Raw genomic sequence first — 15,942 nt, forward strand, 5'->3', positions numbered from 1 at the left:
TCTACATCAAACGATGCAGAGGCAGAGCTACAAAAATCATCAAGGACATTAATCACCCGGCCAACCCCCACTTCACCCGGCTGCCTTCTGGTAAGCGCTTCCGTAGCCTGATGGCCAAAACTGAGAGACTCAGGAGGAGTTTCTTCCCACAGGCCATCAGACTCCTGAACGCTGTCACTTAACAACATGTGACTTCACCTCACTCAGTATTAACAAACTCACATACTGATATTGCACTGCACTTTATTCTTGTGTTCATGTAACTACTCATTATAATGCTGTTTGCACATTACACTCCTGCACTTCTGTTATCCACGTATTTATTTTTATAGTCTCCAGTTTACTTTATCTCACTTATTTTATTCCACATCTCTTATTTCTTTTACTTGATTTATTCATAATTCTACATATGTATATATATAGCACCTTATCTATTCCTATTTTATCCTATCCCTATTTTATAATTTATTGTGCTTTTTTTTTTTTGTTAATTGTTATTTGCTGTCCATGGAGCGGACCTGTTTACATTTCACTGCCGGTTGTATTCTGTATAACTGTGTATGTGACAAATAAAACTCTTGAACTTGAACTTGAACTATACCTAACTATAGCGATACGATAACTATAATGATAACTATAACGATAACTATAACTAACTATAGGGATATGATAACTATAATGATAACTATAACGATAACTATAACTAACTATAGGGATGCGATAACTATAGCGATAAGATAACTATAACTAACTATAGCGATAACTATAACTAACTATAGCAATAACTATAACCAACTATAATGATAACTATAGCTAACTATAACAATAACTATAACTAACCATAGCGATAACTATAACTATAATGGCGATTATAACTAACTATAGCGATAACTATAACTAACCCTAGCGATAACTAACTATAACGACAACTATAACTAACTATAGCGATAACTATAACTAACCCTAGCGATAACTATAACTATAATGGCGATTATAACTAACTATAGCGATAACTATAACTAACCCTAGCGATAACTAACTATAACGACAACTATAACTAACTATAGCGATAACTATAACTAACCCTAGCGATAACTATAACTTAACCATAGCGATAACTCTAACTATAACGCCAACTATGACTAACTATAGCGCTAACTATAGCTGACTATAACGATATTTATAACTAACTATAGCAATGACTATAACTAACTAAAGCGATAACTCTAACTAACTAAAGCGATCACAATAACGAACTATAATGATAACTATAGCTAAATATAACGATAACTATAACCAGAGGTGGGACAAAGTCATTGTTATGCAAGTCACAAGTAAGTCTCAAGTCTTTGCCCTCGAGTCCCGAGTCAAGTCGAGCAAAGATGAGTCAAGTCTCGAGTCGAGTCCAAGTCCTACCATTTTAGTTTCGAGTCACTTCAAGTCATCTGAGCACAGAAATAAAAATTATACAAATCATGTATGTCTGTAAGATTTGTATTTATTTAAACCTCTTTTTATACAATGACATTAAGGAAATACAGTAAAAAAACAGAAAATGTAAATTTTCACAGAATATGCTTGTATTTCAACAGCATATTGCACTAGAACAATGCACAGCAGCTTCAGTCCTGTATTGTGTTGACCTCATATGGCAAAACAGTTCAACTTTCAAATAGACATGGGTCCTTTTAGCCTAAACTTAGGGCCATTATGGGAATATTGTTTAGCTTATTTTTGGTTTAATTTGGTTTACTTTAATAATTTAATTTATTCAATTATTTTGTTTTGCTATACTTTTTATGCCAGCTTGCCTTGGCCCCCCTAGCATCCCCTCACGGCACCCAGGGGTCCCTGTCCCCACTTTGAAAAGCACTGCTATAAAGCATATGACTTCAGTTTCTGGAGGGAAAGGGCTTTCTTATGACTTTTGAAGCAGTGAAAATATTCTTAATATTGCACACACTGAAACTGAAATATTATCGCATACCGTAGTGTATAATAGACAATGAATATTGACACAACAACACTGATATGAGTAAAGAGTAGTTTCAAATACAACATGTGAGGCTATAAGGGATTTTCTGACATTTGTTTCATATTCTTCTCAGGTATGAAGAATACCTAGAGGGGTGGGGGCCCAAAACAAGCCCAATATTATTATATTATTTATTATCATTAGTATAATTTATGATCAATAATTTATCAATAAATGAGCCTGCAACATATTAAATTGAAATCTCGTGGAGTTTAAAAAGCAAATACAGATGGGATTTTACAAAATTCTTCAAGTTGCAATAAAGACTGTGAACAGAAGAGGTTTGGAGATGGAAAAAGAGAAAAAGTGACGTTAAGGAATATGGTAACTCCAGTCGGAGTTATTGCACACATATAAGGAGCAGTGGTGAACATGCACACTATAAACCGTAAAAAGGATAAGCCCTGCATCTCAATGTGCAATCTGCTCTAAATAGTATTGAAAATTACTAATGTCACATAGCTACTATTTAGGATTATTATGCACTTTTTTTACAGTCTATGATTGGGAGTTGGTGCCCAGGAAAACACTGAGAGGGCTGCAATATAGAGACATGTTTATAATAATATACATTCGAACCATGCCTACTGTTATTATTAGTAGCCTATACTTTTTTATTTTTTTATTTTTATAATAGCCAAATAATAATAGTCATAATAAATAGCCTACATTATAAAAAAAATATTTTTTAAATTAAATTAGGTGGCTTACCTCCTGTTTCCTCTCCATCTCTGTATATATTTGCTGGTTGCATTGTTTGTAAAAAAAAAAAAAAAAAAAAAAAAATGTATTCGTCTATTTACGTCTACGAACTATCATTACATTTATAACATCACATCACTTGCCTGCACGTTGAACGCGATTTTTCTTCAAAGAGGGGAAGGAGGCAGGATGTATGAGGACGAACGAATACAGCACTTGTATCGTTTTACTATGGCTATTAGCTGTGAGAAGACAGTGTCAGGCAATGTATTTGGACAAAATAGCAACCATAAATGTAAAGAAACGAAGTTGCTTGTCATATTTTCCTAACAAGCAACCACATTTTTTCAAATCAGCCCAAAACACAGTGACCCGCAACTCGAGATTTTTTACCGCGACTTGCCGAAAAAAGAAGCCCAAATAACCCACGTGTTATGCGCGGACTTGATAGCTATGGATACTGTTGAATCAAACCAATGTGGGACTACAGTGATTGGATGTCGTGCTGACAGCGCGCGTGCTCTCTGCATGCATACAGGTGCAGCTTTTTTTCACTGAGAGCAGCGCGGTCGTGTGAAAGAAAAATTGCCAAAAGTCTTCTTGAGTCATAAGGCTCAAGTCCAAGTGAAGTCACGAGTTATTGATGTTAAAGTCCAAGTCGAGTTGCAAGCCTTTGACTCGAGTCCACACCTCTGACTATAACTAACTATAACAATAACTATAAATAACTATTACAATAACTACAACTATAACGATAACTATAACTAACTATATTGATAACTATAACTAACTATAACAATAACAATAACTAACTATAACGATAACTATAACTAACTATAGATATAACTATAACTATAACTATTGCGATAATGATAACGATAACTATAACAAACTATAATGATAACTATAACTAACTATAGCGATAACTATAGCTAACTATAAGGATAACTATAACTAACTATAGTGATAACTATAGCTAACTAAAGCAATAACTATAGCTAACTATAACAATAACTAACTATAACGATAACTATAACTATAGCGATAACTATAACGATAACTATAACTTACTATAGCGATAACTATAGCGATAACTATAACTATAACTAACTATAGCAATAAGGCAAGGCAAGGCAAGGCAAGGCAAGGCAAGTTTATTTGTATAGCACATTTCATACCCAATAACTATAATGATAACTATAACTAACTATAACGATAACTATAACTAACTATAGCGATAACTATAACTTACTATAGTGATAACTATAGCAATAACTATAACTAACTATAGCGATAACAATAACTAACTATAGTGATAACTATAACAATAACTATAAATAACTATAGCGATAACTATAACTAACTATAACGTTAACTAACTATAATGATAACTATAAATATAGCGATAACTATAACAATAACTATAACTAACTATAGCAATAACTAAAGCGATAACTATAACTAACTATAACATTAACTAACTATAACAAAAACTATAACTAACTATAGCGATCTATAACTAACTACAAAGCCGATTCCCAAAAAGTTGGGACACTGTACACATTTTGAATAAAAAAGGAATGCTATAATTTACAAATCTTATAAACTTATATTTTATTCACAATAGAATATAGATAACATATCGAACGTTGAAAGTGAGCCAAATATTGGCTCATTTTGGATTTCATGAGAGCTACACATTCCAAAAAAGTTGGGACAGGCAGCAATAAGAGGCCGAAAAACTTAAATGTACATATAAAGAACAGCTGGAGGACCAATTCGCAACTTATTAGGTCAATTGGAAACATGATTGGGTATAAAAAGAGAGCCTCTCAGAGTGGCAGTGTCTCTCAGAAGGCAAGATGGGCAGAGGATCACCAATTCCCCCAATGCTGCAGCGAACAATAGTGGAGCAATATCAGAAAGGAGTTTCTCAGAGAAAAACTGCAAAGAGTTTGAAGTTATCATCATCTACAGAGCATAATATCATCCAAAGATTCAGAGAATCTGGACCAATCTCTGAGCATAAGGGTCAAGGCCAGAATACCAAACTGGATGCCGGTGATCTTCAGGCCTTAGACGGCACTAGATCACACACAGGAATGATACTGTAATGGACATCACAACATGGGCTCGGGAATACTTCCAGAAAACATTGGAGAACACAATCCACCACGCCATTCGCCGTCGCCGGCTAAAACTCTACAGGTCAAAGAAGAAGCCATATCTAAACATGATCCAGAAGCGCAGGCGTTTTCTCTGGGCCAAGGCTCCATCCAGACGGCGTCTCTTTCTGGGAAGACCCCGTGACCCCGTGACTCCACCATGACAATGCCAGACCACACACTGCATCAATTACAGCATCATGGCTGTGTAGAAGAAGGATCCGGCACTGAAATGGCCAGCCTGCAGTCCAGATATTTTATCCATAGAAAACATTTGGCGCATCATAAAGAGGAAGATGCGACAAACAGAGGTGGTAAAAGTACTCAAAAGTTATACTCGAGTGAAAGTATATATACCTAAATAAAAAAATACTCCAGTAAAAGTAGAAAGTCCTCCATTCCAACATCACTTGAGTAAAAGTACAAAAGTATCAGATTTAAAACGTACTCAAGTACCGAAAGTAAAAAGTAAATATTCAAATTAACTGTAAATATCAATAAGCAGATAACATCTTTTGGGACTGATATGCAATGTTTTAATTGAACAAATTATAAGATTAGATGCTGCAATTAAGAATTTGTTAGATTTGCAATTATTAAGAGACAATGAAGCACCTTAACACAGTATAGGGGTTAAACTTAAAATAGACATGTTCCATAACATTAGCTCCATAAAACAGATGAGGAGCAAGATACTATTAACTAATTCAAAATTAATTCAAAAGCCATAACCACAATGACATATTACGTAACAATTAGTTAATAGTCATGTGCCTCAACAAGTAAAGTCATTATATAATTTTGCCAATTGTTATGATTAATGATGAATTAAACAGACAACTGAGAGTCGGAATGCATGGCTTTGAATACATGAATTTACATTATTAGTTAATGTAATATGTTATTAGGGAATTAATGATGTCATATTTCATGAATAGCAATTCATATATTACTTAATCTATTAATCATAGAGAATGTTCATTAGTTGCTGATGCAGTAATCATTAATAAATGGTTTAGTTCTTCATTAGTAATACATTAACTCATGATTATCTGTGCATTAGTTAGGCATGAATTATAATAGTGCACCTGTATTGTAAAATGTTACTGATGTTTTCATAGTAAATTGTGTGCCGCAAAATAAAAAAGTTGGGGAAACACTGAGCTAACGTTATTGTGGCAAACCTGACTTGTCAGCTTTTCCAAGTCTATACCCGACTGGATCATCCAGGAATGACCAGACCGGTTTGGAAATCAATTGTAATAAATACTTAATACTTGGAGCGGGCATGGGGAAATGTATTGGAGTAAAAAGTAAACTTTGCCTTTAATATTGTAGTGGAGTAAGAGTAAAAGTAGATGCAAATAAAATATACTCAAGTAAAGTACAGATCCCCGAAAAAAATACTTAAGTAAAGTATCAAAGTATTTTTACTTGATTACTTACCACCCCTGGCGACAAAGAAGACCTAACACAGTTGAGCAACTAGAAGCCTGTATTAGACAAGAATTGGACAACATTCCTATTCCCAAACTTGAGCAACTTGTCTCCTCAGTGCCCAGACGTTTGCAGACTGATATAAAAAGAAGAGGGAATGACACACAGTGTGGTAAACATGGCCTTGGCCCAACTTTTGTGAGATGTGTTGATCTCATGAAATTTAAAATCAACTTATTTTTTCCTTAAAATTATAAATTTTTCAGTTTAAACATTTGATATGTCACAAATTCTGTCATAGCTGTAGTGTGTCTGCCACTCTCTTAGAGTCAGAGGGATTTATAAACTCAAATGAGATTATATAGTTATAGTTATAATTGGTGTTAAAGCCTGGTCACTCAATAAACCTGGCGTGGTTGTGTGAGCTGTACGCACTTGCAGACGGCCAGAAGGCATTCCTCGATGGCGTCGCGCTGGGCTTTGGTGAGCGAGCAGCCTTTGGACAGGCGGTAGATGGTGTAAAGGGTGGAGTCGATGAGCGCGGCGTGATGCTCGGTGCCGGAGAAATGTGGAGCGCAGCGGCTGAGCAGCGGCAACATGGCCGACCCAATGTACCTGTTCATAGCCAGAGCCGTCTCAGTGGTGCGCAAAGTCTCCTGGAGGAACAGAAGACCAAGACGAACAAGAGATGAATCAACAGGACAGTTGTTTGCATCAGCTGTTGTGGTGATGTTTATCAATCAATCAATCAATCAATCAATTGATCAATCGATCAATCAAACGATCAAATGATCAAACGATCAAATGATCAATCAGTCAATCAATCAATTAATCAATCAATCAATCAACGAATTAAACATTCAATCAATCAAACGATCAAATGATCAATCAATGAATCAATCAATCAATCAATCAATCAATCAATGTGCTGTACACTGCAAAAAATGCTTTTTTTGTACTTTGTATTTTTGTCTTGCTTCTAGTCTAAATATTTTAAAATTCTTCCATTAAGAAACATTTACTAGGGAAGCAAAACTAATTGTCTTGTTTTGGGGAAAAATAACTCAAAATGAAGAGAGTTTTTGCTTAAAATAAGATAAATAATCTGCCAATGGGGTGAGAAAAATAATCTTGTTTTCTGTTTGAATTAAGATTATTTTTCTCACCCCATTGGCAGATTATTTATCTTATTTTAAGCAAAAACTCTCTTCATTTTGAGTTATTTTTTCCAAAAACAAGACAATTACTTTTGCTTGTCTAGTAAATACTTCTTGTTTTAAGAATTTTTTGATATTTTGAAGAGAAACAAGACAAAAATACTAAGTAAGAAAAGTAAACTGGTCAAATGGACACTTCCCCCATTTTTCTCTGCAATTGTGTTGATAGAAAAAGACAAGATGGATTTCTAGTTTCAACATTATTTGTTGTTCAGATATTCCTCTGTAAATATAGAGTGTCAGCTGTATGCAAAGTGACCCGCCATTGGGTTTTGACCACTGAACTTGACCAGTTCACTCCCGGAGCCGCATTGAGCTCTCCATATCTCTCAGACTGAACCATCGAGTGCCTTTAAAATGAAGAAACCAAGAGGAAAGTTTGTTGAGAATCAGAATCCTAAAGAATATTAAGATATCTTTAATACTTCTGGAGTTACGGGCATGCAAACACGAGTCAAATAACAGCAGAAGTGCTTATTGCTCATGTTTGAGCGCTCAGCGTTGGCATATAATGACACACAGACTGATAAAGTCAACAGATTTCACGAATAGATCTGCCAATCTCTGTGTGAGATTAAAATAATGAAGCTGTCATCTTTCTAAAGTCATCTTTACAGCGCTGTAATCCGGCTCCAGATCTCAGGTGGAAACGGTCATTCTGAGCCTCCTCTACAGAACACTGATTACTCCGCCAACACACACCTGACACATTCACTATTCTGCCTTTATTCACTACTCATCTGTCTTTATACGGAGAAAATATTAATAAAATCTAAAAATATGAGCCGGGGGAGTTTGTGAAATTTAGGTGATTTGACACGGCACGACCCATTTTTTAAAATGTTTGACTCTCTTTGACATTTACATTCATGCATTTAGCAGATGCTTTTATCCAAAAGAGGATGAGGAGATGAAATCGGACACAGCACTCGCTTTAACAGACAAACCCAACTTTAACTGAACTGATCAGAATAAAGACTCTGACTGATGAAGTTTAACATGCTCTTGTTTATCACTGTGAAGCGGCTTTGAACTTCCCTTCTACTGCAGTAAAGCCTGTGATCGTGCACAAAGGTCCCCTGGCTAATTTAGGAGTGATCTCTTAAACTGCCAGCATTAGTGTTTGGAGCTCAAACACGATCTTTACTGCAGTCCGAGGAGAGACAGAGAGGCTCATGGGAGCAGATTAAACCAGACGGTGTGTTCTGAATATGAGCTGGATCAGCAGACGTGTGAGTGAGAGAGAGAGAGAGAGAGTGTGTGTGTGTGTGTGTGTGTGTGTGTGTGTGTGTGTGTGTGTGTGTGTGTGTGTGTGTGTGTGTGTGTGTGTGTGTGTGTGTGTGAGAGAGAGAGAGAGAGAGAGAGAGAGAGAGTGTATGTGTGTGTGTGTGTGTGTGTGTGTGTGTGTGTGTGTGTGAGAGAGAGAGAGAGAGAGAGAGAGAGAGAGAGAGCGTGTTTATTTGTGTGTGTGTATGTGTGTAAGTGAATTAGTGTGTGTGTGTGTGTGTGTGTGTGTGTGTGTGTGTGTGTCATACTGACCGTGTCTAGCGAGGCGGCGGCTCTCAGGTCCGGCAGGAATCCCACCTCCAGCAGATGCAGAAGGAAGCTCTGGTCCTCGATGCCGTAAACTCGGTCCAGAAACAGCACCATTGGGGCCTTGTGGTCCGGACAGAAACTGGCTGACACATCAGGCTCGCTCACACTGCCGTCTGACAAACACACACACACACACACACACACACACACAGCCGCACTTCAGCTTTCAATACTACTACTGAGTTACATGTGAGAGATCTACCAACAGCAAACCAAAGCATCCAATCCATTCCCTACAGACACATTCAAGCCCCGCCCACATTTGTCCACATTTGAAGCATGTGTGTGTGTGTGTGTGTGTGTGTGTGTGTGTGTGTGTGTGTGTGTGTGTGTGTGTGTGTGTGGCACCTTTATTGACCGTGGGCATTTTGAGAGGGATGCTGATGATGCCGACCAGGTCCTCTGTGGGAACGAGAGAGCGCAGGATGGCACGAATCCTCAGAGCTTCGCCTTTACCCTTATTAATCAGCTGAGAGACAAGATCAAGATCAATCAATCAATCCCGTCCCATCTGTGACCTGAAGGTACACACACTCACCTAAAGGATTAACACCATACTAATACTGTGTTTGACCCCCTTTCTCCTTCAGAACTGCCTTAATTCTCCGTGGCGTTGATCAACAAGCTGCTGAAAGCATTCTTTAGAAATGTCGGCCCATATTGATAGGAGAGCATCTTGCAGTTGATGGAGATTTGTGGGATGCACATCCAGGGCACGAAGCTCCCGTTCCACCACATCCCAAAGATGCTCTATTGGGTTGAGATCTGGGGACTGTGGCGGCCATTTTAGTACAGTCAACTCATTGTCATGTTCAAGAACCCAGTTTGAAATGATTGGAGCTTTGTGACATGGTGCATTATCCTGCTGGAAGTAGCCATCAGAGGATGGGGACATGGTGGTCATAAAGGGATGGACATGGTCAGAAACAATGCTCAGGTCGGCCGTGGCATTTAAACGATGCCCAATTGGCACTAAGGGGCCTAAAGTGTGCCAAGAAAACATCCCCCACACCATTACACCACCACCACCAGCCTGCACAGTGGGAACAAGGCATGATGGATCCATGTTCTCATTCTGTTTACACCAAATTCTGACTCTACCATCTGAACGTCTCAACAGAAATCGAGACTCATCAGACCAGGCAACATTTCTCCAGTCTTCAACTGTCCAATTTTGGTGAACTCGTGCAAATTGTCGCCTCTTTTTCCTATTTGTAGTGGAGATGAGTGGTCCCCGGTGGGGTCTTCTGCTGTCGTAGCCCATCCGCCTCAAGGTTGTGTGTGTTGTGGCTTCACAAATGCTTTGCTGCATACCTCGGTTGTAACGAGAGGTTATTTCAGTCAAAGTTGCTCTTCTATCAGCTTGAATCAGTTGGCCCATTCTCCTCTGACCTCGAGCATCAACAAGGCATTTTCTCCCACAGGACTGCTGCATACTGGATGCTCTTGCCTTTTCACACCATTCTTTGTAAACCCTAGCAATGGTTGTGTGTGTAAATCTCAGTAACTGAGCAGATTGTGAAATACTCAGACCGGCCCGTCTGGCACCAACAACCATGCCACGCTCAAAACGGCTTAAATCACCTTTCTTTCCCATTCTGACATTCAGTTTGGAGTTCAGGAGATTGTCTCGACCAGGACCACACCCCTAAACGCATTGAAGAACTGCCATGTGATTGGCTGATTAGATAATCGCATAAATGAGAAATGGAACAGGTGTTCCTAATAATCCTTTAGGTGAGTGTGCACCTGTGGCCATGCAGTGACTGAACACCTGATATATATATTGAATACGACTCACATGCATCTCTGGAGCGCAGCGGCCCAGCAGATCGATCAGCGCCGAGTAAAACGACAGAATCGCATTTCCCATGTGAACGACCTCCTCTTCCTCATCGCCCTCCGTGGAGCTGCAGCAGAGAGAGAGAGAGAGACTTTTTAATATCTCTTTAATTACAAATCTAAATACATAAAAGCCTTAACACATTACTTCAGAAATATACATTCCTAAAATAATAAATAAATAAAATAAATACAACCATTTTAAAAAAAGCACTTTTACATCAATACATCACAACCTCCCTCGTCATTGGGTTGACATAAAACATTTCCAACACCCCATAAAAAGAAGAAAGATTCAGTATCGTTCACCAATTCATAATACTTATACTCCATAACCAGCCTACTCTTTACCAAAGCTCTGAACATGCTCAAAGGATCAGTATCATTATTAGACAGCAATTTTCTTTTTCTGGTGAGCCAAATTGCCATTTTTGCCTTTCCAAATAAAACATTTATCAGAACAATTTTGCTTTTGTTCAAGGTGTTATATTTTGGTCCGAAAATAAAGAGACTATTTGTAAAAATAAAACCAAAATTATGGCTCAAATCTCTTAATACATCGAATATTCCTAACAGCCTTGAACACCCAATAAAGATATGGAAAACTGTTTCTGGAAGACCACAAAACAAACATTCTTCTCCTTGCAAAGGATTTAGATGAGCTTTGTACCGATTTGTGGCTAAAATACAATGAGAAATCCTCCATTGTAAATCCCCAGTTCTTTTTTCGATTGGCATCTTGTACAATGACCTCCAACATCCTTTTGGAGATACACCTGGTTCAACAAAATTAGTCCATTTGGTCTCTGGAAGATCTTTCAATGCTCTTAAGTTCAGATATTTGACACAAACAAGATAAAGAGCCTTCTTAGATATAGTGTCAAAAAGACCCAGTTCAGGTGTTGTAAAAGAGAGTAATCTTCCATGTGTCTCCTGCCAATCTCCTACATTTACCACCACCTTAATGCTGGGGAAAACATTCTTAACCATGTCTACTTGTGATGGGATTAAAGGAAATGACTCTTGTATCTCATGTAGCAATTTTTCAACAGTCCGAACAGAATGAATACCAATCTTCATGGCCAGTTTTTCTGCAGAAATCCATCGGTCAATCGACCGAAGATGACAGATTTTACTTATTCCTGCTTTGACCAGGTTTGTGCATACAGTTTTAGATTTTAAACTCATGCCAGTAAGAAGAGGATTAAAAAGTAATGGTTCTTCAAGAACCCACTCATGGGGAACCTCAGAGAATTCTCTTTTAACAACAAATATTTGCCATGCATTTAAAACTGATACATAAAAGGAAGAGAGTCCATTCAAATCCACTTCCTTCAAATTAATTAAGAATAAATGTTTATCCAAGTTCATCCGCCCCACTCTTCTTAGTAGAGCACAAGCAATTTCTGACCAGTTCTGAGACTGATGGTACAGTAGTCTTTGCGCAGTCTGCAGTCTGAAACCAGCCACCTTGGATTTAATGTCCATAAGGCCCTGGCCTCCTTCACTTAGCTGTAGATACAGTACTGATTCTCTCAACCAATGTTGTCCATCCCAGAAAAACTGTACCAACACTTTTTGAATTTCCCGAATGAAGTCCTCTGGTGGGTTCAACACAATCAGTTTATGCCATAAAATGGATGAGGCAAGATTATACACGACCAGCACTCTCCCTCTATAAGAAAGTTGAGGTAAAATCCATTTCCATTTTGATAATCTATTACAGATTTTATCTTTCACACCTTCCCAGTTCTTTCTTTGATGTTCCTCAGAACCTAAAAAGACACCTAAAAACTTAAATCCTTCTTTTCCCCACTTTACATTTCCCGGGATAACAGGTTTTTCATCGACATTGGAGCATTGTTCTTTACTATTGCACCAAAATGCTTCTGTTTTGCTCCAGTTCAGTTTTGCAGACGACGCTCTCTCATATAGAGAGATACTGTAATTAAACATATCAATATCTCTTTGATCTTTCACTATCACAGTAATGTCATCTGCATATGCTGTTAACTTTAAAGCATTAGAGTTACCATCAATCTTAAGACCAGACAGTTCTTTCCTCAAAAGACACAGGAGTGGCTCCAGTGCTAATGCATATAACTGACCGGAGAGAGGGCAACCTTGTCTAATACCTTTAAGCATTCTTATTGGTTTACTTAACCCACCTCCTATTTTTAAAATACAAGATGCATTCATATATAATAGTTTGAGCCAAGAAATAAAACCATCTCCAAATCCAAATGCACTCATTGTTTCGTACAGAAAACCATGATCCACTCTATCGAACGCTTTTTCCTGATCCAGGAATAAAAAACCCACATTCATTTCATTTTGTTTAGAAAAATCTAAAATATCTCTCATCATAAAAATATTATCATATATGGTTCTTTCTGGAACACAGTAAGATTGATCTTGACATATTAAATCTCCTAATACAGTTTTCAGCCTATTTGCCAAAACTTTAGCAATTAGCTTGTAATCAGTTGTTAGGATTGACACAGGCCTCCAATTTTTAAGAACACTCAAGTCACCCTTCTTTGGTAGCAGTGTTAACACTGCCCTTTGACAACTTGTGGGAAGGCGTTTTTCTTTAAAACACTCTTGGACCACCTCATTAAAGTCTTTACCGATGTAATTCCACACAGCTTTATAAAAGTCCAGTGAAAGTCCATCAATTCCAGGTGCTCTGCCAGGCTTCATCTGTTTAACAGCATCCGATAACTCCTCAAATGAAACAGTTCTGTCCAAGTGCTCACTTTGTGGTTTAGAAAGAGAAGGCAACTGCTGCAGTAGCTCTGATACACATTCAGTGTCAGTGTCCTCTTTTCTATATAAGTTCGAATAAAAGTCCACTGCAATCTTTCTCATTTCAGTTGCATCAAAAGTCTTACGTCCATCAGGTGTTGTCAAACAATGCATTTGATTTTGTTGTTTTGATACTTTCTCTAAATTAAAAAAATAAGCAGTGGGGGCATCCATCTCATGAACGGACATAAAACGAGATCTTATCAAGGCTCCTTTTGCCCTCACTTGCAACAAATGTTCTAGATCTTGTTTCTTTTCACTCACAATGCCAGCTGAAGATGAATTAGAGTTCTGAATCATACCAGCTGTAATGTTCAAAATCTCATGTTCTATTTCTGAAATTTTTTGTTTTATTTTTCTTGTTGAAAAACATGTATACTGCTGACAAAATATTTTGATTTGCGTCTTCCCTATATCCCACCACTGAATCAAATTCTCAAACTCATTTTTCTTTGAACCCCATTCGTTCCAAAACAATTCAAATTTCTCATAAAAATCTATCCCTTTCAACAGTGCCACATTAAACTTCCAATTTGGACTTTTAAATTTAGATTGTGTCAAAATAATATTGACTGTAATAAAATGATGATCTGATTGACAACATGGAAAAATATTACACCCCATGATTCTATTATTCTCCGCACGCTTGACATAAAACCTATCAAGTCTTGCTGCACTTATCCTTCCTTGTGAGACTTTGGTCCATGTATATTGTTTCATCTCTTTATTCCGCTCTCTCCAAACATCTACTAAATCATTTTGAACTATAAAACTTTTTAAAACAGAAACTGATACAGGATGTGGCTCCTCATTATTCCTATCTAAAAGAAAATTAAGAGAACAATTCCAATCCCCACCAATGATTAGCATACCATCTACAGCGTAACTTTTTAAAAACTCTCCCAATTTTCTCAACATAATCATTCTATCTAACCCTTTATTTGGAGCATATATATTTATGAAAACAAATAACTGATTTTCAACTTTAGCTTTCACCATCAAAATACGCCCTTTCTCTAATTCCATTTCTGATAAAATATTGACATTGAGGTGAGGTAAAAATAAAATGGCTACGCCTGCACTAACATTTGTGCCATGACTTAAACAAAGCTTTCCTTTCCACCACATGTTTAGCTCTGATTCATTTTTCATATCGCTATGAGTTTCTTGTAAAAATATAACTTCTGAATCTTTAAGTCTAAGGAACTCAGAAAGCAATCCTCTTTTTCCCCCATCTCTTAGCCCATTCACATTTAAAGATCCCAATCTAAGAATCTGCATTGCAGGGTAAAGAGAAGAAAAAAACAAATGACAGAAAAACACAACAAAAATGAAGATAGATCCCATACCCATGTGACTTATTTTTTCCATTCGGCCAGTTTTACGTTATCTTTTTGAGACTTTCGTACAGTTGTTAAAAACTTTTTCAGCCGAAATCTTTTTTGTTTTGAAATGACATCATAGCCTGCCGTCTTCTGAGCTATCGCCACTGATTTTATAAACTTATTAACATCGGGGAAAAACTTCGCAACATCAACTTTTTTCCCTTTAGTTAAGTCTAGAAAATCATTTAATTCTTCGACAGAATAAATGTCCTCCAAAGACTGACTGCAATCAATATCCGAAAACTCTGAGCAATTGTCACAATCCTCCATCAATTCATCATCACTGTTTTCACTCTCCACAAGTGCATTCGCCTTTATCCCGCTACTACTCTGAACATCATCACCATAAACACATTCCTTATCCATAACAACACCAACATTCGGTCCTACAGTATTATCACCAGCTCGTATTAAAGACAAAAACTCACTCACCTCTGACTTTGCGCTTGGATCTATAGCACTCTTCTCGGGTGTAGTATGAGGAATAACGCTGGGTTCACCTGTTGAAACCGAGGCCTCTGAATCCTTATTCCCATTTATCCTCTGTTTCTTTTCTGGAATCGTTACCTCCGTTACAGCTATAGGCCGTTTCTCTTTATCTGGACTTTCATTTTTTTCGCTCTGATCAGTTTGCGCGTCATTGTTTCCGTCATTCTTTGCATTTTCTAATTGTTTCCTATGCGGACACGTAAACTTCTTATGTCCCAAATCGCCGCATTCAAAACAACGAAGGCTTTCTGTCGTTGCAAAAATCA

General features: G+C 37.4%; 1 protein-coding gene across 5 annotated transcripts in view; it reads right to left on the bottom strand.

Annotated features, from left to right (window-relative positions):
* Positions 1–15,942, bottom strand: part of LOC137090868 (ryanodine receptor 3) — a 294,990-nt gene that overhangs the window by 105,037 nt on the left and 174,011 nt on the right. For all 5 annotated transcript variants that reach the window (XM_067454843.1, XM_067454842.1, XM_067454840.1 and 2 more), the window contains exons 46-49: positions 10,954–11,062; positions 9,501–9,621; positions 9,096–9,265; positions 6,775–6,995 (exon numbers count right to left, since the gene is read on the bottom strand). In XM_067454843.1, coding sequence (XP_067310944.1) covers positions 6,775–6,995; positions 9,096–9,265; positions 9,501–9,621; positions 10,954–11,062 — 621 coding nt within the window. The remainder of the gene's footprint in view (positions 1–6,774; positions 6,996–9,095; positions 9,266–9,500; positions 9,622–10,953; positions 11,063–15,942) is intronic.

This window comes from Pseudorasbora parva, chromosome 10 (genome assembly GCF_024679245.1).
Source record: "Pseudorasbora parva isolate DD20220531a chromosome 10, ASM2467924v1, whole genome shotgun sequence".
NCBI lineage: Eukaryota > Metazoa > Chordata > Actinopteri > Cypriniformes > Gobionidae > Pseudorasbora > Pseudorasbora parva.